The sequence below is a fragment of the Balaenoptera musculus genome, chromosome 1 (genome assembly GCF_009873245.2).
Source record: "Balaenoptera musculus isolate JJ_BM4_2016_0621 chromosome 1, mBalMus1.pri.v3, whole genome shotgun sequence".
NCBI lineage: Eukaryota > Metazoa > Chordata > Mammalia > Artiodactyla > Balaenopteridae > Balaenoptera > Balaenoptera musculus.
Window position 1 is genome coordinate 42,709,225 of NC_045785.1, and position 27,836 is coordinate 42,737,060.

The 27,836-nt window shown below is 37.9% G+C and overlaps 2 protein-coding genes across 2 annotated transcripts in view; one reads left to right on the forward strand and one right to left on the reverse strand.

Annotated features, from left to right (window-relative positions):
- Nucleotides 1–19,071, forward strand: part of RNF11 (ring finger protein 11) — a 34,277-nt gene extending 15,206 nt beyond the window's left edge. Inside the window, exons 2-3 of the mRNA XM_036848474.1 lie at nt 16,105–16,274; nt 17,597–19,071. Of these exons, the coding sequence (XP_036704369.1) occupies nt 16,105–16,274; nt 17,597–17,768 (342 nt within the window). The 3' untranslated portion in view covers nt 17,769–19,071. The remainder of the gene's footprint in view (nt 1–16,104; nt 16,275–17,596) is intronic.
- The window catches only part of TTC39A (tetratricopeptide repeat domain 39A), a 60,531-nt gene continuing 51,671 nt past the window's right edge, over nt 18,977–27,836 (reverse strand). The window contains exon 19 of the transcript XR_005019421.1: nt 18,977–20,288. The gene's annotated coding sequence lies outside the window, so the exon portion shown is untranslated. The remainder of the gene's footprint in view (nt 20,289–27,836) is intronic.

Sequence of the window (27,836 nt, forward strand, 5' to 3'; positions counted from 1 at the left end):
TAATATATTCATGTGGTCAAATTCTAGAAAAGTACGGATGAGACATCTTATTTGTTCTCTAGCCACTCAGTTCCACATCCAGTAGGCGACTAAAGTTAATGTTTTTTGTACATCCTTCAAGAGATTTTATACACATGCAAACAAATACAAGTAGTCCTCCTTGACCCCTTTACACAAAAAGTAGCCCACTGTACAAAACAATTCTGCATGTTGCTTTTTTTTTCCACACTGTGTCTTGAAGTTGTTTCCCTATCAGTACATAAAAGCTTCATTCTTCTCTAGGGCTGCATAGTATTCATTGTGTGTACTGTTATTTATTTAACCAGTTCCCTATTTGATGGACATTTAGGTCATTACCATTCTTTTGATAGTGCCTCTATTTTAACAAGATGGAAAGACTAACTGGAGATAGGTGCATATGTGAGCAGGACTGTATGTTTGACTCTAAAAGTTAAGTGGTCCAAATGATCTGGATACAGAGAGCTAGGTGGTCCATTTTGGGGCCAGCAGACTGAACTTTAATATTCAGGTTAAAGAGCTGATGTGTGGAGACTCACTTGCTCAAATAAGCAGGAATTAAAATACCACATGTAGGGAAATCTGGCCAGGTCAATAAACTAGATGGAGGTAAGGGAGTCACTAGACCAAAGTTGGAGACAATAGCCAGGAAAACTCCTTAAACTACATGTTTGTCAGTCAAAAGTCACTTTCAGAAATCACCTTTTGATAGTGAAGAATTAAGAATATTTTTTGGTAGACTCAAATTGGGACCCTCCATTCAAGGTTAAATAGATCTAGCCCATATGAAGTGAAGGGCAAGGAGTCCTTTTTAGGGCAAAGACTGCGTTTTGGGTTCAGAAGCTCTATGAGAAGGCATTACTGCCTAATTTCCAAAGAATTTCAGTTTTCTACTGTTGTTTTTTAGTTATAGAATGTGTAATTTTAATGTAAAATAGAAAAATTCATTAAGTCTAAATTATAAGTTTGTTTGCACTGACTTAAGGCACCTGAAAGTGGTTACAATTTTTTCAGTTAACTTTCGTGGGTCTGGGAGGTCACTCTCACTGTTAGGTACCATGGGCCAAGCATAAGATCAAACATGAAACAGTACAAAGTCATATGGGTGACAGGTGCTAGAGGAGGCTTGAGGTGAGACAGCTAACTTTTGGTTACAGTTTTGTGAGATGGCTTCTTGAAGGACTGGTGTTCAGGTGTCAAAAACCAAGATTTCTTTTATCTCTTTGTTTGAAATGTTTCCTTATATTCCTTCAACTGGTTTTTCTGTTTCTGTGGCAACCATCCAAGTTCACAGAAGTGTCTCTTAACCCTTTCGTTATTTAATAACTCTTGGGAAGCTGAAAACCATAAGTCCTCTTCCTGGGAAGATGCACAGAATTTTGCATGCAGTTTCAAGGAATTTATGTACCCCCCTTAAGCCCAGATCTCAATTAACAACCTCTCGTCTATCATCTCAAACTTTTGTTCTTACTTTCTTTCATTGCCTTCATTATATCTTGTCTACTGCTGCCAGGTCTCCTATTAAACAGTGATCCCTCAGTGCCAGCTATTTAATATAAAGAACAAAAATTTAAGAACATTTGATGACCTATATACTCTTGGATATTTGACTGAATGGGTGTGACAGGGTCACACAGCTATTTTGTAACACCACACTGAGCCATGTTTTCCTGACTTATGGTACACAGCGTGTATCATTGGATTTCATTACATAATTCTAAACTAGAAGTGGTTTGTATACTTTAAAAAGATATTGTGAAATTTAACAATCCTTTTTCTTTGTAGTTTTGCAATTTTAAGTATAAAAAACTAAGTTAATTTCCACTGATTTTGTATACCTTTGCACTCCAAGTTGCCTTGTTGAAACCAAATATTGTTTAGCTAATAGTACCCTACATGCAAGAAACTCAAAAGAATTATGTATGACTGGTTCACTATATCTTAAAATTGGACTTAATACATACTACAGCATGGACGAAGCTCAAATATATAATGCTCAGTGAAAGCAGCTAGACACCAAAAAAAAAGTCATGTAGTCTGTGATTCCATTTATATGAAATATCTAGAATAGGTAAGTCCATAGAAACAGCTGGGGAAAAGGAGGAATGGGTGGTAACTACCTAAAGGGTACTAAGTTTTATGCTTTTTTCCCAAATGCAAATATTTTAAAATATGTATAATATTACTCTCTAATATTTTTTGCATACTTTTAGTTTTTACTCAGTGTCATTTTACAAGCATTTTCTCATGTTACTGTAGTTTTGAAAGCTCCAGTTTTTTAAAACCATTAAATCTATAAATCTATTAAGTCCGTATTACTATCCTATACATTCAGGTTATTTCTTGATATTCCAGGATAAGTTTCTTGATTCTTGATGGTGGTAGGGGTAGAGGAGATGTTGAGATGTGTTTCTCATCTAGAAATTGTACCAGGGGAGCTTTTATGAAAAAGTAGTGTGCTGACAGTTTCAGTTTGAAAATAAGTTGTAAATAGCTGGCTGATGGGTAGATAGCCTTGCTTAGGGCAACTTTATGTTTGGAAACATTAGTATCTCTCTAGTAATCTTAACTTTTGTTTTACTTATATTTGTATTAGGAAGCCTTTTTTTTTTTTTTTTTTTTTTTGAGGTTCATTAGCAAAAGGACTTAAGCACTCTGTATTCCATATTCTGCTTACTAGTTAGAGATTTCCTGATGACCTGACCCCTGGAATTGAGCTTGAGGAAGAATCTAAAGACTAAACCTGATTTTCTGGTTTAAGACTTGTAGGTGCTGATACTCAGCATAATCTGAGCAGTCTAGTGGACAAGTATCAACATCTCAGTATTTATTTAATACAGTCTCAATGTTGAGATCCAAAGTGTCTGTGTCTTAAAGAGGATCACCGTAAGACAATTATAATTTTTCTTGTTTTCTATGTTAGGGTATGTTACATGAAACAACATGAACAATTAGAAGGCAAGTATGAGGGATATGGTATTTTTTTTTAATTTTCATTTTCATTAAGACTGGTTGATCAGTATTATTTTATGGATCGTGCTTTTTTAAAAAATATTTATTTATTTATTTACTTATTTAGTCTGTGCCAGGTCTTAGTTGTGGCACACAGGATCTTTAGTTGCGGCATGCATGCAAGATCTAGTTCCCTGACCAGGGATTGAACCCAGGTCCCCTGCATTGGGAGCGTGGAGTCTTACCCACTGGACCACCAGGGAAGTCCCAGGGATATGGTATTGAATGCATAGTCCATTAGAAAATAAGAACCAGCTATGTAGAAGCTTCAGCAGCTGATTTGACTAGAGGATATAGAAAACATACTTGGTCAGACTAATTTTTTTTTTTTAGACCTCCTGAAGAGATCCCGTTTGCTTAAAATAAGCAGTCTTATAAAATCCTTACTCCTTTAACCTCCTCCCTGAAATATTTCACTAGGCTTCTGGGAAAACTCACATTAAAATATAGGCCTTTTCAAAACAATTTTCAGCAGTTGGTGCTGGGACACCTGCATATTCACATACAAATAATGAGGTTGGACCCCTTCCTCTCACCATATACAAAAATAAACTCAGTGGTTCATATACCTATACTATAGTTTTAGTAAGAGCTAAAACTATGAAACTCTTAAATATAGATGTCTTCTTGACCTTGGATTAGGTAAAGCCTTCTTAGATATGATACAAAAAGCACAACTGACCAAAAAATAAATTAGGTGGATATCATCAAATTAAAAACTTGTGCTTCAAAGGACACCAGCACAGTGAAAAGACAATCCATAGAATGCAAGAAAGTATTTGCAAATCATCTATCTGATAAGGAACTTATGTTCAGGATATATACAGAACTCTTTACAACTCAGTGAAGATAAAAATCCCAGTTTTAAAAAGGAGTAACAGATCTGGATAGACATTTCTCCAAAGAAGATATACAAATGGCCACCAGCACATGAAAAGTTGTTTAACACCATTTGCCATCAGGGAAATGCAAATCAAAACCACTAGGGTGGCTATAATTTAAAACAAACAAACAAAAAACAGAAACAGAAAGTAAGATTTGGCAATGATGTGGAGAAATTGGAAGTAACCATCATAAACTTCTGGTGGGAATGTACAATGGTACAAGCGCTTTGGAAAACAGTTTGGCAGTTGCTCCAAAGATTGAAATAGAATTATCATATGACCCAGCAATTCTGCTCCTAGGTGTATACCCAAGATTGAAAACATGCCCACACAGAAACTTGTACACAAATGTTCATAGCAGTGTATTCATAATAGCCAAGAAGTGGAAACAACCCAAATGTCCATCAGCTAACGAATGGCTAAACAAAATGTGGTATATACATACAATGCAGTATTATTCAGCAATAAAAAGGAATGAGGTTTTGATAAATGCTACAACATGGGTAAAACATGCTAAGTTGTAAGTCACCAAAGAACTATTGTATAAAATAGATAAACAACAAGGATATATTGTACAGCACAGGGAAATATAGTCATTGTTTTGTAATAAGGTTAAATGGAGTATAATCTATAAAAATATTGAATGACTGCTGTACACTTGAGCCTAATATAATATTGTAAATCAACTACACTTCAACAATAGCAGCAAAAAGCTGTTAGAATCCAAGAAATATACCTCCTAAAGAGTTTTGCAGGGGCTTCCCTGGTGGTGCAGTGGTTAAGAATCCGCCTGCCAACGCAGGGGACACAGGTTCGAGGCCTGGTCCAGGAGGATCCCACATGCTGCGGAGCAACTAAGCCCGTGCGCCACAACTACTGAGCCTGCGCTCTAGAGCTTGCGAGCCACAACAACTGAAGCCTGTGCACCTAGAGCCCGTGCTCCACAAGAGAAGCCACCACAATGAGAGACCCACGCACTACAACGAAGAGTAGCCCCTGCTCGCCGCAACTAGAGAAAACCCACGCACAGCAACAAAGACCCAATGCAGCCAAAAATAAAATAAAATTTAAAAATTAAAAAAAAAAGTTTTGCAGAATTCTTACAACTGAAGTTCACCAGTTTTCAGAGGGAATTAATTTTTTTTGATGATGTTAGCCCTTCAAAAAATAACCCTTAAAAAGAGGGGGGAAGGTATCTGTTAGAGAACTTAGTGCAGTAAATGCAATAACAGACTTCCTGAGCTCCAAAGACAACGCTTGGCTGCTACAAACGTATTGTTTTTGGATTAACACCGTTTTAAGCTTTCGTCTTTTAACTCCTTAAAGGCTGTGTATATTCTGACTCTGGTTTTGCAAAGGATTCTTGGGCTTATTACTTTTAGCTTTCAAGTAGTCATATATTTGAATCTTCCATTTAAGGATGAAAGATAGTTATTGAAATGTATATTCTTATTCTTTGAACTGGTAAAATTCAAAGATAGGATGCTTAAATGAGAAAAATTCCAGTATTTTTTGGCTGTAGCAAAGAAGTGGTTCCAACAGTAACTCATGCACTAAGTCAGATGGGATATCTCTAGGCCCACAACTACCCTGGAGATCTGCCCCACTGGTAAGCAATTCTTTGTTAGTAAGTGGGTACCATTTCCCCTCTGGAAATCAGTTTGCTTGATGAGAAGGAAAAGGTGGTCTAATTTAGGTCTCATTCAGTAAAGAAAATAGTGGTGGTGCTTAGGAGACTTTTATTTTAGACAAAATTTACTCAGAGGAAAGGTGCTTTATTTTAACGATATACACATGGATTAGAATCAGACAGATGTCAAGGAACCAAGGCAGCCACTTTCTCCCATTTTTCTTACCCAGAGGCTTCAGGGTTTTTCATTTGTGGGCTTTCCTAATGTCTGCTTCACTCAGCATTTCTAATCTGTCTTTAATACAAACAGTTTCCTCAAACCTCAGTTTACACATCTCGTATTTGCTGCTCAATGACCTTTCAGGTCAGTTAATTCAGTTTTCCAATTCTAATTCTAAGAGAAGACAGTCTGTTGATTCATCCTCTCTTCACCAGTCAGGAGGTTGCAAGTCATCAAATGTTGACTAGCCTGTGGGTCCACTGGAATGTATGCCTGTCCCAGGAGTTGCCAGGTCATGGGCAATTTAGGGATAGTAGGAGCCATGGGTGAGTGAGGTAATCATCTTCTCTTGTTTGCTATATCTCTGTATCCCCCTATTGTAGGGGATTTAGGCTTTGTAAGGACAGACCTCATCTGTCTTGGTCACCACTGTATCTCCTTTGCCTAAAGCAGCATCTGAAATATGGTTGAGTATTCAAGAAATATTGTAATTTGTGCCTAGGCTCAAAATGTGACCTTGATTTCAGTTGTCTTGACCTTTAGATGGATTTATGACTTGCTAATGCCGAGTGTCTGTGGTGACGATGCCTACCAGCTCTCCACCAGTTAGGATACTGTATATAACCCTGTATAACAAGTGCTCAGTGAATATTTATGTAATGAATAAAAGAAGCCAACTTTTTCATTTCTTTAAAAAATAAGCAAACAAATAAATGCCAAAACGCCCTCCTGGAAGCAATGCTCTTTTTCCATGCAGATCACTTTGGTTTGATCTCATTAAATAAAACATATCATTTGTCAGTATCATTGATGGGATGCTGGCTTTTTTCCCCTCTATGTATAGTTGTTATCCTTTATGGTTCAGGAATTGCATTAATGCTGGTCTTTGGGGTTTTGTTTGTTTGTTTGGTTTGAGGGTTTTTGGTCAAGATTCATTGAACATCAGAGTTAGAATATGCATTGAGATCATTTATTCCAAATCCTCCATTTTATGGCCTTACGTTTCAGTCTGGCAAAATGCAGAAAAAAACATTCCCAGTAGGAAACTGCAGCTGGGGAGGGGGTGGTGCCAGCAGCAGTTTGTAAGGCTGTAAGGAGAAAATCAGAAGAGCTGACTCTTCTGGAGGAAAGGATACAGCTTTTGGTGACAAGCTGCATTCTTTGGCAGTGACTTTATTTTTCCTTCACCACAAACCAGACTTGTACTATTTCCAGCCTCAGCACATTATTTAGGCACTTCCCCACTGCATTGTTTTATTTAGTTTCTGAAATTATATCATATTCCCTAACCTGGGTCCAACTTTTAATGCATTGCCTTTCAGACAGACAAGTTCACACTTTGATCTGTTTCTTTCTTGACTTGTAAACTTTGAGATTGGGGCCCATTTTATTTTTCACAACATTCATCATTTTATAGATGATTCATTATTTATTAAGAAACAATTGGAACACTTCAGAGATTTTCCTCATCAGAAGGTCAAACCTTGCTTTTTTGTGTGACTGACCCTGTCTTTGCCCTTTGCTCTGCCTCAGCACATTTTGTAATCCTTTGTTCCTTGTCTATTCTACCCCTTTCCGTGATGCTGCATTTCTTTTCCTAACACATTTTAATTTAAATTTTTCCCTTTCTTTAAAGCAAATGCTTTTGCTTGGATTCTCTTTGGGGTTTTTTGTTGTTTTTTTGTTTTTTGCATGAGAACGTGGAGAATTAAAACATTAAAGAGGAAAAAAAATGTTTAAATTTACTTGAAATATATTTGCTTCTCTTACTGTGAATTCCCTCTTTCTCAAAATTTAAACTCACAGGGCAAGTACATGTATGTCTCCTATCAACATTGAGGAAATGGTAGTTAGATAAGGCATTTAAGTAGATGCTGGGGGTAAAGGGAAGGGAGGAAGAGATGTGTACCTTGGATGACTAATGATGTCATTATAGGAAGGCCCAGATATTTGAGCCCCTATCGTGGTTGGTACATTTTCTTAGTTATTCCTTATAACATTCTTTTAAGATAGGTATTCTATTCATTTTTCTGATGAGGAACCTTAGGCTTAGAGGTATTAAGTAACTTGCCTATGGTCACATACCTGGTAAGTGCCAGAGGCTGAAATTCTATGATATGTCTGTGTTCCTTCCACTATAGTTTTCTATTATTAACCTAGATAGTGGGCATAGAAATTCTGAGCTTGAGAAGGATTGTGGAAGTAGAATGAGATAATTAGTTTGATTTTGGACAAATTGAAGTTACTGTGGGATAGAAAGGTAGGTAGAAATTTCAGAGAGGCAACAAACCAGATTATCACTTGGAGAAGGAATGTTGGTTGTAATTTATATCAGGTTTTCCTTTTTGGTTTTATTGTGGCGTAATCCAGATCCTTAGCAAAATTTTCATAGCATGTTTACAAAATCCTGATAAGAATATATGACATGGATTACAGGAACATGAGTGCTTTGATTTAAATCATTCAGTTATCCAGTAATGTTTCAATCCCTACTATGTGAAAGATACTGTGCTAGGTAAATAGTATATATTGGTGAGCAAAACAGACATAATCCCTGCCTTTATCAAGCTTATAGTCTAGTGGTGAAGGAATACATTAAGAAAATAGTCACGCAATCACCTTTTTAGCCCAGACACAGAATACTTCATGAATCATATTCATAGACATAGAGAGGTGAGGGCAGCCAACTGAACCACCCTTGAAGGTTGCCAGCATTTATATTAATTAGCAATTTACTACATTGGTGATTTAGATTTTCATAAACCCATTCATTTTGTACTAAGTGCCCTTGTACATTGTAAATGATTAATTTGTAAACGTTATTTTCCACAGGTCTTCAAAATCATATTTAGGGTTCACTTTTTGGAGGGATTGGTGGAGATACTATTATTATCAGTCATTCTTAAAGAATATACTTAGCAAAGCAAAAACAACTTTGTAATCCCAGTGTTATAGCATGTATACTAACTTTAATAAGTATAGAAACACTGAAATGAGAAGGAACATGGGAGTAAGTTAATGGGTGACTATTTTTAGCTATTAGTAGATAACATTTTTAGTAGGTCATTTATTCATCTATCCATTCAGTGAGGAGCAAAAACAGACACAATTCTTATCATTGATCTTACAGTCTGGTGGGAAAGACAACATTTAAATTACTATAACTAAATATAAAATTACAACTATGACAAATGCTATGAAGGAAAGTTACTTGGTGTATAAGAGCCTATAATAGAGGAGAATGGTTAGTTAGGGAAGATTTCTGAGAAAATAGAAGTTGAACTGAGCTCAGAAGGAAGAAAAAAAGAGGTATTTAAGCAGAGTGGAGGAGAGTGTTTCATGCAGAGAATACAGCAGGTGCTATGACTTCACCTAGGAGAGATCTTGCTTCTTTAAAGGATCTGAAAGAAGGCAGTGGGGCTAGAAAGCAGCGAGTGAGTTGTTAGATGAGGAAGGAGAGGGTGAGTGGTAGGTAGGTAGGTAACCAGACTATGCAGGGCTTTGGAGGTCTTGTTAAGGACTTTGGACTTCATCCTAAGAGCAGTGGGAAGCTACTGAAGGAGTTTTAAAGTATGTTGAGGAGGGCATAGGGTTGGATTTGTTTTGGAAAGATTGCTGTAACTTCTGGGTAGAGAACAAATTGAGATTTTCCTAGCTAATCTTGTACACCAGGAAAGAAATGGGAACTTAGACTGGAGTATTGGCAATAGACATGGAAAGAAATGAACAGATTCCATCAGCATTTCAATAGAAAATAAATTCACTAGAACCCGGTGATGTATTAGATATGGGAAGGTAAAGGGAAGGGAGGTACCAAGGATGTTTCTGTCTTCCAGAACTAGAAAGGTGGTTGTGTCATTTACTGAGATAGGGAAGAGGACCAGGTTTTGGAGGGGAGTTCATTTTGGGGCATCGAATTAGAACTGTCAAAGTAGAGCCTGGAGTTTAAAAGCGAGATCTAGACTGGAATATAAATTTGTGAATCATTTATATCTAGGTGGTAGTTTTAGCTGTCAACATGGACATAGTTTTGGTGAAGAGTATAGGGCAGGAGAAGAGACCAGGACAAAAACAGTCACGTTTGTGACTCCATATACCGTCACATCATGAGGTTCTGGGGATTAGAATTTCAGCATAAGAATTTTGGGGGACACAGTTCAGCATATAACCCTTCTAGGTCAAAGGTGTTTTTCTCTGTGCTAAATAATAAATGTTCAAAATATTAGTTCCTTCAGACTTGCTTTGAAAAAAGGAATAAAACAGAAGTACTGTGTAACTGCCATTGTCAAAACACACATTTTTCACAAAAGAGCATTTCTTTTTTTTTTGTGGCCATGCCACGCAGCATGCGGGATCTTAGTTACCCGACCAGGGATCGAACCCATGCCCTCTGCAGTGGAAGTGCGGAGTCTTAACCACTGGACCGCCAGGGAAGCCCACAAAGGAGCATTTCTAATGAACATCACCAGATAAACTGCTTGAAAACAAAGGAGTCACAATGCAGGCACTATCCATCACTCTTTTTTTTGGGTGGGGGAGGCGGGTAAGTGCCAAACCCGAGCCCCCTGCAGTGGAAGCGCAGAGCCCTAACCACTGGACCTCCAGGGAATTCCCCCTATCACTCTTAACATTATCTAGAATGATCTTCAGTTCCATTGGAGGACTCATAATTCTTAGCATATAACTGTAATCACAGCTATGATTTATTACTGCAAAAGACCGCAAATCAAAATTGGTAAAGGGAAAAGGTGCATAGGTCCATAGAAAAGGCACAGGCTTCTAAGAGTTCTCTCCTAGTGGAGTCACACAGAATGTGCTTAATTCTCCAGCACTGAATTGTGCCAACATGTTTGAAGTGTTGTCTACCAGGGAAGCCCAAAGTAATGAGCCACTGCCTAACATATACCAAAATTCTAGACTCCCAGAGGGAAAGCAGGTGTTCAGCATAAATCGTACTGTTCACACAAAGAGTTTAGGCACAGTGAGCCATCAGTTAGGGAATGTTGAGAACTGTCCCAGAGTCCAGATCTTTTAAACAGTGCTGTTTTTATATCCCTGCCCAATCTTCCATTCAGTGTCTTCTAGCTGACAGGAGAAACAAGTTTACATTTTGCCACCTAGAAAATACCATTGGATCTCTACTTACTAAATAGTAATTCATACTTAAGGTCATTTTTAATAAGTATGATGGGAATTAAAACTAGGTGTGTGTGGTAAGAAGGGTGAGGCTATCTTTAAAATATCAGGAGTTCTTAGTCATTTTCTTCCCTATAGAGGGTTTCTGAAAAGTTGCATGTAAACTGAAATTAGAATGGTGAATCACTTAAAATATCTAGAGGGTTTCTTTCGTTTAACAAAAATACCAAAGAAGAAAATACATCCATAATGTGAATAGGGGTTTTGTTTTTCTATCTATTAATATGCTTCTTCGTAAGGTAGAGCTTTCCTTTTCTGTTCTGCTTTCTGTGTTCTGTGTACCCATATGTGAACCACAAGACCAAAGAAATCTAGCCTCTTAAAAAGCACATGCTTAGAGACAGTTAAAGTCTTTTTGTTTGTAGTAGGTATGTTCAAGGATTAAGGAGTACCTCATTACCCACAGTCTTATACGAATTGTTCCACTGACTTCCGTATGAGTCATATCTTGATGTGGATGGCGGGTCATCAAGACTGGTCAGTTGGTCTGGGACTGAGAATAATGAAAGGTAGTCTAGACTGGAAATCGTAATTCAAGGGTTGAAAATCTGAGCTGGCAGGGGTTACAACAGGGGCCGAAGAGTTTCTTGTATTCAGAGACAAGCCAGAAAGATAGGACCAAAGCCAGGGGCAATAGTAGTTAGCTTCAAGTCTGCAAACCAGAGTCATTTGATGTTGGAGAGAAAGCAGAGGGTTAGAATAACTTACTACAGGAAGTATCAGAGACTCAAATCTTATAATTTAATTTTTCAGACTGAAAATCCCATATTCATAAATAGCAGTGTTTTAAAAACAGTGTTCTATTGATTCCTAGGATTCTGTGAAGGTACCCCAGGTAGGAGTGGGGGTGTGGGATTCTATTTTTCTGTCAGCAATAGAATCTATTTTACGGGGCAGTTTCAAAATGGATTTGATGTTCTTTGAAATTCTTAACAACTTTTAGAAGTTGTTGACATTATAAAACCTTTATTGCAGATGAAAAATCTTTATAACTTTATTAGAAATTCTTTATTTTGATGGCTTTCTTAAAATGTCATTTCAATGTAGTATAAATGGACAAAGTCCAAATCATTAACTTGGAGAATCTCCTTCCTATCCAGCAACCAAGCATGTGATGTAGTGGAAATTACCAGCCTAAAAGGGAGACCAGAATTCTTATTCCAACATTGTCAGTAATTTTGTGACTGTAGGCAAGCTTGGGCCTGTAAAATGAGAGAGTTGTTCTTAAGTGAATTTCTAAGATTCTTTTTTGACAAGTTTTACTTACCTTTGTCATAGTCTAGTCCATTTCTTCTTTTTTAAAAAAATTGTTGTATTTCATTTTCATCTTTATTGAGTTATAATTGACATACAAAATTGAAAATTCAGTCCATTTCTTAAACGTTGGAATGCTTTTCTATAGTCACATACTAGTAGAGACAGAATAATATTGTAGTAGCTAACATTTATTTAGCTAACATTTATTTAATGAGCTTTTGTATGTGTGTCTCATGCTTTACCAGGACAGCAGTTACAAGTCTCCTTTAATTCTTAACAGTAGTCCTGGCACTTTACACATAGAGAAACTGAGTCTAATAGAGGTTAAGTAAATAACTTGGTCAAGGACTTATGACTAATAAGTAGCAGATCAAGGACAGGCTTTTTGACTCTGAACTATGAAACTTTTCTGCATCGAAAGTTAGCCTGCTAGGTATAAAACCTTAAAGAGGTGAATTTCTAAACCAGAGGTGCAACAGCCATTTTTATGATCTTTAATAACAGAAGGGTCATGTAACTTTTATATGCACTATATAAAGCCTGGTCAACAAAGTTATTTTTCTAGTGCATAAAAGATGCTCTGAGTTTGACCTACAAACTGAAAATTTTTGTATATATACAGACTTGTTTAAAAGGAAATATTTGTTAAAAAAATAATTTTATAAAGCAAAAAATTGCCTGTAGTCACAATGGTGTAGATATATAGGGCTGAAAGAAAGTTTTCATACTGTGCTAAAGAAATGCAGTTTTTAATTAGTTAATTAATTTTTGGCTGCATTGGGTCTTCGTTGCTGCGCGTGGGCTACCTCTAGTTGCGGTGAGCGGAGCTACTCTTCATTGTGGTGCACGGGCTTCTCATTGCAGTGGCTTCTCTTGTTGCGGAGCATGGGCTCTAGGTGCGTGGGCTTCAGTATTTGTGGCACATGGGCTCAGTAGTTGTGGCTCGCAGGCTCTGGAGCACAGGCTCAGTAGTTGTGGCGCATGGGCTTAGTTGCTCTGCGGCATGTGGGATCTTCCCAGACCAGGGCTCGAACCCATGTCCCCTGCATTGGCAGGCGGATTCTTAACCACTGCGCCACCAGGGAAGTCCTGAAATACAGTCAGTTTTGTACTTCACTTCCTCTTTGAAAGCTAGAAGAATTGACAGTCTCTTCTCACTTGATGACTGCACTTGTTAACTAAAGTTTTACTGTATTCTGTATAATCGTCTTAATTCTTTTATAGGTAGACACCTATGTAATTAAGCTGAGGCTAGAGGCAGAGTCTGTCAATATTGTATGGTAGGGAGGAGGATTGGGGAAAGCTTTAGGTCAACAAGCTGCTAGACGAGGTAGAATTTGGACCAAGAGACCTGCAGGGGAAAGTAGAGGGGATAGCAAGAACAAAGCCAGTAAGATGGACAGGCATGAAACATAGGAAACAGCTAATTGGGCTGCAGTAATAAATATAGCTCTTCGAATGCAGTGTTAATAGTTATAATAGCTACTATTTATTGAGTTCCTGCCATTCCAAGGTTCACCGTCTTTCTCATTCAAGTCTTATAGCAACCATATAAGGTAGGGTAACCCAGATAGGTTAAATCACTTCAACACAGTCACTCTGTTAAGTGGCAGAGAAGTGACTTTAACCCAAGGTTATCTGGATCCAAGAACCATACTTAATAATAAATCTTCTTTGCATGTAATATGAACTAAATAAATACTTGGATGAAGAATATAGTTCTGATAAGCACTCACATGCTTGGTTATTATTTCCTAAATCATGAGCTAGAAGTATGAAAGTAACCATTAATGATTTTATGTGGAAATTCGTAAAACATGAAACTTTGAACTACTGACATTTTACCAGAGAATGTAATCTTAATTATTTGATAAAGGATTTACTGTGTTTTGAGATCTTTAATTACAGATTTGTTCTGAATCTCAGAGAAAAGAAATATTTAAAGTCTTAAGTTGAACTGCCTTTGACAAGAAACTCAATAATAACTACTGTCAAAAAAGGGGTTTGGGCTTCCCTGGTGGCGCAGTGGTTGAGAATCTGCCTGCCAATGCAGGGGACACGGGTTCAAGCCCTGGTTTGGGAAGATCCCACATGCCGCGGAGCAACTAGGCCCGTGAGCCACAGCTAATGAGCCTGCGCGTCTAGAGCCTGTGCTCCACAACAAGAGAGGCCGCGACAGCGAGAGGCCCGCGCACCGCGATGAAGAGTGGCCCCCGCTTGCCGCAACTAGAGAAAGCCCTCGCACAGAAACGAAGACCCAACACAGCCAAAAATAAATAAATAAATAAAATTTTAAAATATGTTAAAAAAAAAAAGTGGTTTATAAGAATAAGGCTAATTTAAAGGGACATAATGGTATCTTTAAGAGACATTGTAGTGAAGTGCATTTTTCCTTGAATTAAATATTTCAGTATTTGAGCCTACTTTATATGTATCTGAGACTTTCCCCTAAAATTTCTCTTTGAAAAGAATATTTATACTTAAGCCCTTATGAAGGCTCTAATTATGGGTGCATTCTTAATTATTTTATTTTGAACCGCAGAAGCCATTGGCTCAAAACAGCTTCAATTGATGCTAGTTCTGAATGCTTATGGAGGTTATTTCACAGAATTTTTTTTTTTTTAAGCTTAACACAAATTTAGCAATTATTCCTGGAGGCATAATCTCATACTTGCAAATGTTGGCTGTCATTGTAAATGAGTGCTTAAATTGTAGAAATCATGAGTGATCCTACAGGATGAATGAAAATAACATTTTCTAATGTAATGTGAATAGGTAGTTGTGATTTAACGTAAATTTTCCCATGAAAACATCATACATGGATTGAAAGTGTTATGTCTCAGTTTATTCAGTAGAGATGTTGTCTGAAACACCATATTAGGTGGCTCAAAAATGGTTTTAGCCACAATGAAATCATTAGGTCAGAGATGCACTATTTCCCTCGTATTCATTGAGGTCTCTTCCCAAGTGTCTCATCAGAGAGATTTTTTCTGAGTATCTTACCTAAAGAAGCAGTCTCCATCAATCTAGGAACTTTATTTTGTTTACTCTTCACTCCCCATCACCTAGCACATAATGGATACTCAAGTATCTGTTGAAAGACTGTATAGAGTGTGAATAAAATTATCTCATAAATGTGAGTAGGAAAAAAAAGCAATACAGTTGACCCTTGAACAACACAGGTTTGGACTGCACGGGTCCCCTTATACACAGATTTTTTTTTTCAACAAATACATACTACAGTACTACATGATCCATGGTTGGTTGAGTCCTTGGATGTGTATTCCGTGTGGAAGGAAGGTGGCCTCATTTGGCTCACTGGATTATCATATCTAAATATGTATCCAAAAGCCTAAAAGAAATTTTACAGAGGTTTATTGCAATAATGTCCAGTCTTTCCAAATAAATAATAAATAAATTTTAAGATTGTTGTCTGTATGGAAAGAAAGAATAAGTTTGCAAATAAGAAGAATCTATAATGGTCAATTCTAATGTAAATAATGATATACTGAGGCCACAAAACTCCGTTGTGGCCTACAGAATATTGAATACAGTCCATTTGGTTAATTAATTAGTTAAATTGATTTATCTTTTTGTGTATCAGGAATGAATATGTCTGTGTTATATGGTTTTCCTTTAGAAATACTTCAAGTAACATTCCATTCCAGTTTTTCTGTAAAGCTGTGTTTCAGTATCCTTTAAACATAGGTAGATATGCTAAAGTTAAGGCAGGGTAAAACAGAATCTCATGCTACAGCATACTTGTCCAGTCTCCTTCTCCCCAAGGCCCCCTCCCCTAGCCAAAAAACGAAGAAACAAAAGGAAAACACTACCCCAGAAAACAAATTTTTTAAAAATAATTCTTTTCTCCATTTTAAAAAATTTAGGAACAAGTTCCAGTTCCGGTCTATCATCCAACACCTAGCCAGACTCGCCTAGCAACTCAGCTGACTGAAGAGGAACAAATTAGGATAGCTCAGAGAATAGGCCTTATACAGCATCTGCCTAAAGGAGTTTATGACCCTGGAAGAGATGGATCAGAAAAAAAGATCCGGGAGTAAGTTTAAATTTATACATATTTCAAAGATCTATCTTCAGAGATCTGATTTTTAAAAATACTCTCCTGCATTTTGGAAGTCAGATGTTTAATCAGTTCTTGCAAGGAAATGTTTAGATGTAGCAATTAAGAAGAATTTTCATATAAAAATAGCTAAGAAATAAATGATGGTGTGCATTCTGACCATTTTATATGTTGCCTCTGTCCACTTGGATGACAGTTAATGTCAGTTAAAAATGATTTACCTGTGTAATAACTGTGAAGTAGTACCAGCATTGCTGGTGGCCTAATCAATTGGGAAAGCCATTTGGCAGGATGTCAAGGACCTTTAGATCCTAAACCCTTTGAAACAGTTAATTCTAGAGATCTATCCTAAAATATGTACCTCACTTCAATCCCTAGAGTTTTATGCATAAAGATAGTCACCATAGTTTTATTTAGTGAAAAATAACAGTAGAGGAATACTTTGGTAGGTTATGTAGCCATTAAAATGGTTTGCTAAGGGTTTTAGTGATATGAGGAAAATCTTATCCATTTCTTAACTTGTAGAATAATTGTACTAAGCCTGATGAGTTAAATATAAGGGAGATTTTGTCCTCAGAGCTCATTATTGTCTGAGAATCCCTAATGAGGACAGCCATTCTCCTTTTAGGTTGAGAATGGTCTTTACCAACACAGACATAAAGTAATTTACTATGTTGTGTTTGGCTGTTTGAGCTGTAGCACCATTTAGGGCTAGTACTTAAGATTATGACCTATCTAGAATATTGACTGCCGAATTGGGTTGCTTCTTGAACCTGTAGAAGAGTGCAGTGAGCTTGAAACTGGGGTTATTGAAGAGAACTTTAGCCTGTAGCAGCCCAGTAAGTAGGCTGAAATTAGTGGTTCTGTATTTACATACAGGTATTAAAGTGAAAACTATCTGGGCTTACACTAAAAAAGCAGTTCAAATAAAATTAATCTAACATGGTTTTCTACGTACTAAAGCTTCACATTCTCCTTAAGGTTTCTTCTGTAATATGTAGCTGTTTTTACAAGTAAAGTTCTAGCAGTGGACTTGATCCCTATGTGATACCTTTCTCTTTGCCCTGTTGATTGCTCTCAAACTCTTCAAATTCCCAGGTGATTGAAATAAGAGATTGTGGCTGTATAACACTTATTAGGAAAAAATTCAATCCGGATGCTTAGGTGGTAGGGTGACAGGCAAGCCATTTTCATCTGTTCATGTTAACACTGTCTTTGTAATGGGGATTTTAAAGAGTATTCTAGATGGATCACTTCTCTAAAAATGCTTTCTTATTTCTCTCCCTCACCCTCAACAGGTGTGTGATCTGTATGATGGACTTTGTTTATGGGGACCCAATTCGATTTCTGCCGTGCATGCACATCTATCACCTGGACTGTATAGACGACTGGTTGATGAGATCCTTCACGTGCCCCTCCTGCATGGAGCCAGTTGATGCAGCACTGCTTTCGTCCTACGAGACTAATTGAGCCAGGGTCTCTCATCTGACTTCAAGTGAACCATCATTTTTGGTGGTTTTGATCTTTTGTCACTGAGCCCAAAGAGCCAGGGATTAGGAATTAAGATCATGCACAAAAGTTTCCTAAAAATTCCTGAATGGCTGCAGATGTTGGGGGAAAAAAAGTATGTGATATTTTAGAAACTTAGGGGGAAAAGTAGGAAGGTATTTTTATGTAAAGCCTTGACCCAGTGTTCAAAAATATAATTGTATTTAGATCTTGTTATTGCTCCAGTACATAGGAATTGTGTAAAGTGTTATACAGCAGCTGTATATGTTTAAATTGTGTATGTTGAAGATTAGGAAAAAGATAGTGGTTGTTTTTCCTAAATGAAATAACTTTCTTCTTCCCCCCACCCAAATTCTTTTCTCAAGTTGCTGGCATTTGGGTCAAGGTTTTATTAAAAGCTACATTTTATAACACTGGCACAAAAAAAGTAGTTTTAAGCTTGTTTGCACAGTTCTTTTTTTCCATTGGAAATGGAATTCATTGCCTTAGGTCTTTTTAAATAGTGTATTATTATCGTTGGGGCTGGCTCTATGCTTGAAAACCAGTTTATTTATAACCTGTTATAAGTGCTATATCTGTTTGCAGTTAGGAAATGCAGAATTCAAAGTGATCTCCTAGCTTGTAAGCAAACTGAGATGCACTATCCCTTTTCTATAAAAAAATGAGTTAATGTGTCAAGAAACCAACTCTAGTAAAGTGGGGTTTAATATTACCCTTTCTTATGTGTTTCACCTAATTATTTTGGTTATTAATATGGTGATAATTAAAAGTCAAGGTAAATTTTAAATATTAAGAATTCTGATTTATTGAGCTTGAATTATGCCACCATGTTTATGTAAAAATGAAAGTGGCACCATGGTTAAACTGAGAAAAGTTTCTCAGTTGTAACAATTTTGATTTATTCTTTCCTGTGACCTCCTTCCCTGTTGTCTTGAACATAGCAAAAGGATACTGCATCTCTTCTTATTGTAGTGCTGAGGTTACTGAAGTTATATAAAACACATCTCTGTTTCTGTTTCTTGGAAGGACAGTCCTGCTAGTTGACTGACAATTCTAAGCAGGGAGAATTAAGATAAATGTGTTTCATGTTTTGCACACAAATGCAGAATATGTATAACCACATGACTTCATAGTTGTGATCTCAAAAAAGAAGGAATTTCTCTTTTATCTTTTTCTTGCAGTTAATATAAGAACACTGAATCTCTAAGCTTCTGAAGTGTTAGAGGTAGAGATGGTCTAGTAAAGATGTAGTTGTAATGTTTTATCCATTTAGCATGTGTTTATTTTTCTTTATGTACTCGAAGGTGACATATTTGTTCAACTCAGTGATATTACAGCTAAAAAATCATTCATTAGCAAAAGGAGAAGCAATCTCAACCCAACAAATCAGAAATGTTTCTTTTTATTTTATATTGAGTTGAATATTTGACTTTAACACTTTTCTACATACAAAACACAAGTTTCTCAAAGGGTTCTTCATAATTGCATTATAGAAGAATTTAGTATGTCATAAGCACTTAAAGATTTGACATTCAACTGTAGCAGTATCCATGTTGGTTAATTTTCTTATGAGCCCCATGATGAGTTTGAGAAAAATTGAAAGAAATTAGATTATCAGGTTCTGTTAAATTGTTACATGTACCTTGCTTAAGTTTTTGTTCATTAATTTATATCCAATTACATAAAGCAAATTTGGAGGAAACACCTGAAGTTGTGCAATATTTTCAGCGGTATTACTTTTTTTATCTTTGTGTTTTCTACTTAAACATGATGTCTGTCATCAAGTATTATAGTCACTTTCTTTTTTTCTAGATTGTTAAAATTGGTAAATGAACTTTTTTTTTTAATCATCTTCTATGTTGCTGTTAGTCTTTATTACAAGGCTTCTTTCACAGAAGTTTGGCAGTAATATTGAAGGAACCAGGATTGAGCTGAACGCTATTTTTTTTTTTAAGGTATTTTGTATTCTTTAATTTTGATCTCCACATACCATGTTAAGAACCATCAGTTTTGGCTTTTACCAAGTTAAATAAAGTTATATAATACAGTTGTAAAGGGCTAAAGTTAGAATTGATTACATAAGAATATTCTAATCCTTTCTTTAAAACACACATGTATAAATTTACTTAAAAATTTCTAGGTATATATACTTTGGGGGAAGTATTTTTTATGGCTTGGCATTTAATACCATCTAGTCATAAATTTAGAAGCTTGATAGTTTCTAAATTTTCTTAAGCCAAATAATAGGTACAACATATTTGGATTTGGGCAAGATATGTTCAGGCTTAGCTGTAGGATTTGAGATGTCTGGAAAGCCTGACCAGGAAAAAATAAAAGAATCTTACTCTTTTAAATGTAAACCGAACAATTTGAAATACTTTAAGATACTTGTAGTTTGGTTCACACAAACCTTTTAAATGCTATGAGTGTTCTTCATAAGACATCTCAGGTATTAGAAGACTCTCCAACTACTTTCGGTGTCTGTGTAATATAAAACAGAGTATAGTGAGCATTGAGGTAACAAATTTTCTGTGAACAAAGCTCCTTCTTAAGGAAGCATGCATTTTAAAAAAGGAATAACAATAAAGGAGTCCAAAGCAGAACTGCCTATGGTCCTGAGACTGAAAATGGCAAACAGGAAAGAAGGTAAGTTTCTTTGGCATAATTCGGAAATGTAGGCAATTGGTGGCCATGTTTGCTTACAAAGGCATTGGCTAGCAATCAGTTTCTCAGAGTCAGCTGATGACACTTGCATGTTAAATGCATCAGAGCTAATCAGCTAATTTTTTAAGCCTTTAATTTTGAAATTGGTGGACATGAGAAAAGGTGGATTTTGGTTAGTATCTCCTGAAGTAATACTAAATTTACCCACCTGAATTTAAAGATCATCTATTCTTTTACTGGGTATGGAAAAAGTTAGTGAAGATAGTTTGTAACCCCTCCTTCTATACCCTGTGTAGCTCCCCTGTTCTAGTCTTACACTCAACTAGACTTCCCTAAGACACAGGCCTGGTTCGGATGTCCCCGTCATGTGAGGCATGGGCATGAGAGCCATCAGCGTCCTATGCAGTCTTATTCTGACTGCATTATATTATTCCTTTTGAGGACATAGCTGAATTCCTTATAATTTCTTCCCCCTTGGTCCCACTTTCTAAGTATTTTGCCATCATTAAATTAAAAAGTGTGGAGTAAAAATGTCCAACTACAAAATTTCCATCTTTGCATGTAATGTCGTTACTGATTGACCCACTGTTAGGTGATTTACCTAAGAGCTATCAAGAAATGGTCTCTGAATTTTTTCTCAGTTCTGTATTGTCAGAATAGGTGTTTGCTTATGGCCAGGCAGTGGTTTAATGCTCATAATTCAGATTTAGAGAGGACTTTAGTTTGTAGTAATTCAAGTGAAACATAAGGGTTTAATGGGAGGAGTAACTGTAAAAGCTTGATTACATTATATAAAACACCTTAAAGCAGTACTTTTTCTGAGTGCTTTAAAAGATGTAGTAAGTTCATTTTATATATTTAGGGAAAGGTAACTGGACTATTTGTTAGTTCTCTCTTCACATAAAGTACTATTTTTAACTAGAGGAAAATAACATCTTTTTTTTTTAAAGCTCCTAAGAGTTTACATTGTAACACATTAACGTTTATATTAAAATGACATAGAAGTTAGTAAATGGATGAGGCACATGTATCTGGGGAATATTAATTTAAATATACTTTGTAATTCTTTTTCTGAGAGCCTCTGGGTCTAAAAACAGCAGTGCTGGGTGATTATTTATTCAGATATTGATTGTCCTGATACAAGTATCCAGACTTTGCTTTTCCATTTATCCTTTGGCTGTTTCCTTGCTCTTTAGCATGGATGAAAATCCAGATGAATCCCTTTACAACCCATTTCCTGATCCATAAAATTTTTGTTAGAGACTTCAGTAAAATTTTACAAAAGGGGTTTGGATTTACCTGCACATCTTAATTGTCCACATTGTTCTTGTTTGCCTTATGACGCTACGCAATGGGCATTAGCCCAGGATAATAACTGGATCCATCTAATTAATGTTACTGATAGACCGAAACCATCTACCATTTCATAAATTTTTTATGGAATCTTTAAGAGATACTAACTTTCTTTTACATTTTTGTTTGTTGAGAAAACTGTCCACTGGAAGATTTAGTCATCTTTGGATGCTTTCCACAGGAAGTTTCGTTTTCTCTGCATATGAATGAAGCAGCATTATCAATAAGGTACAGATTTTAGGCATTTAAAACTGATTGTGATCAAAGGATGGGCAGTGCCTGTTTACTTTGAATACGTGCTTATCAGTGTGTAACTGCAGTGTTTATCGACTGGATTTCTTCATGCTGAGAAAAAGAAGTTGGAAAAGGTAACTGAGGGTTTACCTCAAGAGTCTGGTCAGAGTGATGAATGCTTACGAGAAGATGTGGCTGGCTAAGCAAGTGATGGGCCCAGCTTTTCTCTGGGGGGCCATAGAGTAGTTCATCTAGTCATTCAGGACCCAAAAGCGAGTCTTAGGCGTTGTGTGGATTGGGAAGCCTGGACTGTGCTATCAGATTGGCTTCCAGCACTATCCATACCAGAGGTATGGGGATAAGCTACATTCTGCCAATTCCAGGATCACAGCCAGTCCTTCAGCTTTGAGATAGTGCAGAATAATGATCTTCTTTCCATGAGGGTAGCCAAACTCAAGCAGACAGGTAAGTTAATGGCTACAATTTGAGGGTATGCGGTGAAGGGAAGTTGTTTTTCACAAACCATTTGTCCTCATGGCCCTTGATAATCACTGTCCATGATGTTACTTTGATATGAGGAATAATAACCATTCTTCTTTTCAGTAGTGAGATGGGTGCTAATGGCATTGTCAGGTTGGTCATTTTTGCAAGCCTTGTTCTCAGGATTATTTATTTCTAAAACTTGGTGTTAATGGCATTGAAGATATCTTTGAAGTAAGGAATCATGTTTATGGGTTTGGATTTTTGATAAACTGGGTTGCTGATTTCTCATGAAGAGTAAAGAACAAGAAATGCCAACTCACATTGACTCTTAGAGCCTGATTATCACTTAGCAGCATATTGAAAGTATTTTTTCCCTCTAAGCGTGGTAGCTGGTGCAGGGAAGAGGAGGTATTTTAAAGGCAATTCTCACGAAGCAGAAGCAGTTGGTGCTATTGGCCTTTGGCATGGCACTGGCCTCCCAACTTCCATGTTTAACCCTAAGTAATACATTCTTCACACAGCAGTTAAAATAGTTTTGAGTAAATCGGATGATGTCATTCATCTGCTTAAAACTTTTAATTGCTTCCCGTTGTGTGGAGAGTAAAATCCGAGCTTCTTAATGGAGACAGTAGACTTTCTGCCCCTCTCCTTTCACAGTACTCTACTTTCTAGACTTTTCTGTGTGCTTTCTAAAATGCCAAGCTCTCTCCTGTCTTGGATCTTTCGTAGTCCCACCCTGTAGTTCACCCCCCAGATTGTTTGATGGCTGGTTTCTTACCCTCTGGACCAACAGCCCCTGTTTACTTACTCCATGGCTCTAATTTGTTTACTTTCATGACAGCAGGACATGTAGGTGCTCAACAGATATTTATTAAGTGAAGGGAAGGAGAAAGCAGGGAAGAAGAGAAGCCCTAAGGAGTCTGAGCATTTCTGATGGAGTGGGAGCCACCGTCAAGGAGGTTCCCATTGGAAAATTGGGGCCTTATAAAGATTTTTGAGGGTTGCAAGGGGAAGGGCAAAGGCAAAGCTCTTCCTGAATGGGCAGCTTTCTAATAAGCCTTGTCTCTAACCAGTACTGCCCTCATCCTCCCCTTCACCTGAGAATGTTGGCAGATCATAGTTCCTGCATATCAACTTTTGAAAGAAAGGACATATTGGATACATGTTTTTGTCTGCCCAGTACCCCATCTTTTTTAGTAATAACTCCCAACCGAGCATGTAATCCAAGATAGACCAATTGTAGCACCTCACTCCCTTTCCAAGGCAGTGGCTCTCAGGCTTCAGTGTGCATCAGATCCACCTGGAGGACTTGTTCAGGTGGTTCGGCCTCACCCCTGCATCAGGGGGAGGGGGGCTGATAATTTGCATTTCCAACAAACTCCCTGATATCTAATGCTGATCTGGGGAACCACTGGCCTAAGGGATGGACATTCAAGCCAAGTCAGACTAATCAGAGTCCTTATCTGGGGATTTTTCATACTGGAGGTAGGAAAAGGAGCCCTTTTCTTGTCACAAAGCTGTAAGGATGTAAGGTCTGAACTGCCACGCAGAGAAGTCAGTTCAAGAGAATAAATCTAACACAAGAGCAAAGCCAAGAGATGGAGAAGGCCTGATGGATGCACTAGAGCCATTGATTCAGTCATCCCCTAGGCCAAACTCACCACTGCCTTCCCACAGTATGTGTGGGCCAATACATTTACCTTCTTAATATACTAAGGACTGTGCTGGGCTATTTGCTTAGTTGATTTCTTTTTATTCTCAGCAGCCCTGTAAAGCAGTTGGTATTGGCCCCATTTTATAGAAGAATAAACTGATTCTCAAAGCAGCAGAATAATTTGAATTCAGTCTGTACTTTTATCCACTATTATCCCGTGTAATTAATAGAATTTAAAGTTGCTATTTTTAGTAGATCAGGCTTTTCTCTTATGAATTTGCTCACCACCTCTTTTCCATAGATAGTTGTCTGAAAGTCACCTTTAGCCCAAGGGTGACAGATTTCTGGCCCATGGACCACTTTGACCCACAGGTGTCATATGTTTGGCCAGCCAGCACTCTTAGGTGCTTAAACTTAAAATTCTAAGAGTGTCTTCAGCATCATATGCTTCCCAGTTTGTCAGTGTTCCTACCTCTTACTGTCTTACACCAAACCTCTTCTAGCATATGGTTTGGACTCAAGCCTCAGTCCAGGCCTGAGCCTCTGCATCTGTTCACTTCCCATCTCTGGAGTAGCTGACTGGAACTCTTACCTATCCAGCTGGGGATTAGATCATGCCTTTTCCTTCAACATCCTGATGGTTTTATGAGCAAGATGGTTGCTTAAGGATTGCCTTTGTCCAAGATAGACCCTGTCCCTACCTCATGATGCCAAGTGCCACAGGGGAACCGTGCCACACAGGCATATGCTCCATGTGCTCCAAGCCAAGGATTTCTAGTGTTTGAGTTTCCAGCCAGTACCTTTTCCATACTTAACAGTGGCCCAAGAGTCAATGTTAAGTCAGATCCGACTTTAAGCTGATAATTTGAAAGCTTGACCAGCAGTTCAGGAAAGCATGAGCTTTAGAGTTCAGCTGCCTGACTTCAAATATTTCTGATGCATAATAGCTGTGTGGTCTTAGGCAAGTTATTTAACCTATTCTCAGTTTTCTCATCTGTAAAATGGCAATAATAGCTCCACTTCAAATGTAAAGTACTTAGAATCACAACTGGTAAGTAGCACTTAATATTAGCTAGTATTATTCCACCAAGAGCATATGGTATCTGGTGTTATGAAGTGTGTGTTCGGGACGTGAAGAAAAACAAAACCATCCTATCCAGTCATCTGTGAGGTGTTAGCTGTGATGTGTCTGATTAAACTTGAATGTCAGCTTTTAGAAGTCCATAGCGATCTTCTGTAATTGCATGTCTTACCAAAGTAAGGGCTCTATTATATTTTGTCATTTAAGAGCTGACTAGACAGTAGAAGCAACTCATAGATTGCTTACTTCGAAATGGATTTTTCAAGCCCCTAAACGAGGCTCCTTGTTTGTGGACTAACTTACCCTGTTGGACAGTGATGAACTTTCTACCAGATTTCCACAGAGCTGTGTACTTTCCAACCTTGGAAAGCTGCATCTGAGGGCGAGGGTGAGAAGTTCCCATTTGCTGCTTGGTTTTCAGAATCCAGGCACCTCTCACTTATTACTGAATTAGTGTGATGGTGCTAAGGACATAAGAAAACTGTTGAAAAGGCACGCTGTTGGGCTTTGAATTAGAAGCAGAGAAGAAGACTGTTGTCCACTCCCTATCATCTTAGAAGAGATAAACTTGGGAGTAACTCCAGAGAAAAGTGTCTTTGGATTTTATTCCCTCGTTGAATGATTCAGGCACTCAGCAGGCTGGGCCTTTTTAAAATCCTCCTGATGCTCCCTTCAGTTGCTGGGAATCTCCCACCTGGACCTCAGCCTAGTGTTTGGTTGGCGTTGGCCTTTTAGGGTCCTGGCTTTGCTGTCAGGTCGTGGCTTTTTTGCTGTGAATGACGACAGCTGTCTTGGAAACACTCCCATTCTGACTTGAGAGATAAGGAATAGGGAATCCTGCCAACATATGGGAGAGCTGATAGGGACCAGCACAGTGCTGGAAGCTACCCTGCCAGTCCAAGGCCTGGGACCAGTGAGAGGCAGAGGTAGACTTTCTGTTGCCAAGAGCCTATTCAGAGCATGTTACACAGTTGCTGCTTCCTAACAACTGAGTTCCTCTGTGTGGCACAGGATTCAGACTTTCCCCAAATGAGGATTATTTGCTCTCTGGGTGTCCTGGGAGGAAGGCTATCATCACTTCTGGTAAGCAGCCTGGTGGCACAAGGCTTTGACAAAAGGTAGGGAGGTATATATATCTGTTGCCTCTTTTTGAAGATGAAAGCCCAGAAACAGACTTGACCAGAATTAGAATCAGAACTGTTGACAGCAGCAAAGAGCCTTAATCTAGTCCAAATTACTAATTTTTAGAGGGTCCATGACTTTCCCAAGGTCACTCTGAAAGGCAGTAGCAAAACAAGGACTAGAATTCAGGTCTCCTTATTTCTAGGCCAAGACTCTCCTCACCTGATCAGGTGCCTCTCCAGGGCAGATGTGCTGGAAAGGTCTGCAGTGTTAGAGAAGCAATGACCAGAAATGGCTCAAGACGCAATGAGAAGCCCATGACAGAATTTTCACCTTCAGAGGCCTCTGCACAAGGATATGGTGGTGTCAGACACCCAGCATTTTCAGCTTCACATACATTTTTTGTTTGTTTTTGGCCACGCCACTCGGCTTGCGGGATCTTAGTTCCCCCACCAGGGGTTGAACCTGGGCCACGGCAGTAAAAGCGCTGAGTCCTGACCACTGGACCACCAGGGAACTCCCTCACATACATGTTTTTGATGGACTAGCTCAAGCTGCAGGTAGGATAAAGGAGACAAAACTCATAGCCAGACTGCAGCCAGAGGTGAAGGTGACAGAGGCTAATTAATGAAGCCCAGCAGGAAATAGCAACAACTAGGAAACCATCCTGGCATAAAAATTCAAGAATAAAAGCACCTAAAATGAACATTGAGATGAAAGTGTTTTGTAAACGGCAATTTTGCAAATTAGATGTTTGGTATCCTGTGACCGGCGCTGCTTTTATACTGCAATAGGTAGCATTCTAGTATGTGAGGGAGGACAACAGGCCACCCTCATTCAGCAGCCTGGCTCTAGTTCACCCCTTTCACCTGCCCTGCCCAACAACCTGGAAGGAAGCTGGGCTCCCAGCATTCAGGCTGTGGAGGAGAGAGAGCTTGCAAAGGACTTGCCCTCTGTGGAAAGCATTCTTTTGTCTAGTTCTAACAAAATAAATAAGGAATCTTCCTTTCATAGCATTTCTGCTATGACAGTACACTAAATAAGTGCAAATGAGGATCTTGGATGAGGGTTTTCGGCTTTGTTTTCCTAATGAGAATATGCTTTACCTAAAACCCATAACTTTATTCAGCATCAGTCACAGGAAGCTTGGTTGTATATTAATAGATTAAACCACCTAGCTTCTGGCAAATGCTAAAAAGTGTTTGCTAAATACAGCAGGCTGGAAGACTGGAAAAGTTATCTTGCGGTTCTTCCTTTACAGAAACTGCATTCATGTGTTTGAGGAATCACATTTTCACAGATGAATATTTTTACCAGGAAAATGGTTAAGTTGAAGTATGCTGTTTGTTAGATTGTGAATGGTAAAACTTGGTGTTTGTTGGTCACTGAACTTGAGTCCTCACTTTTAACAAACAGTCCCACTGGGTGCAAATTCAGA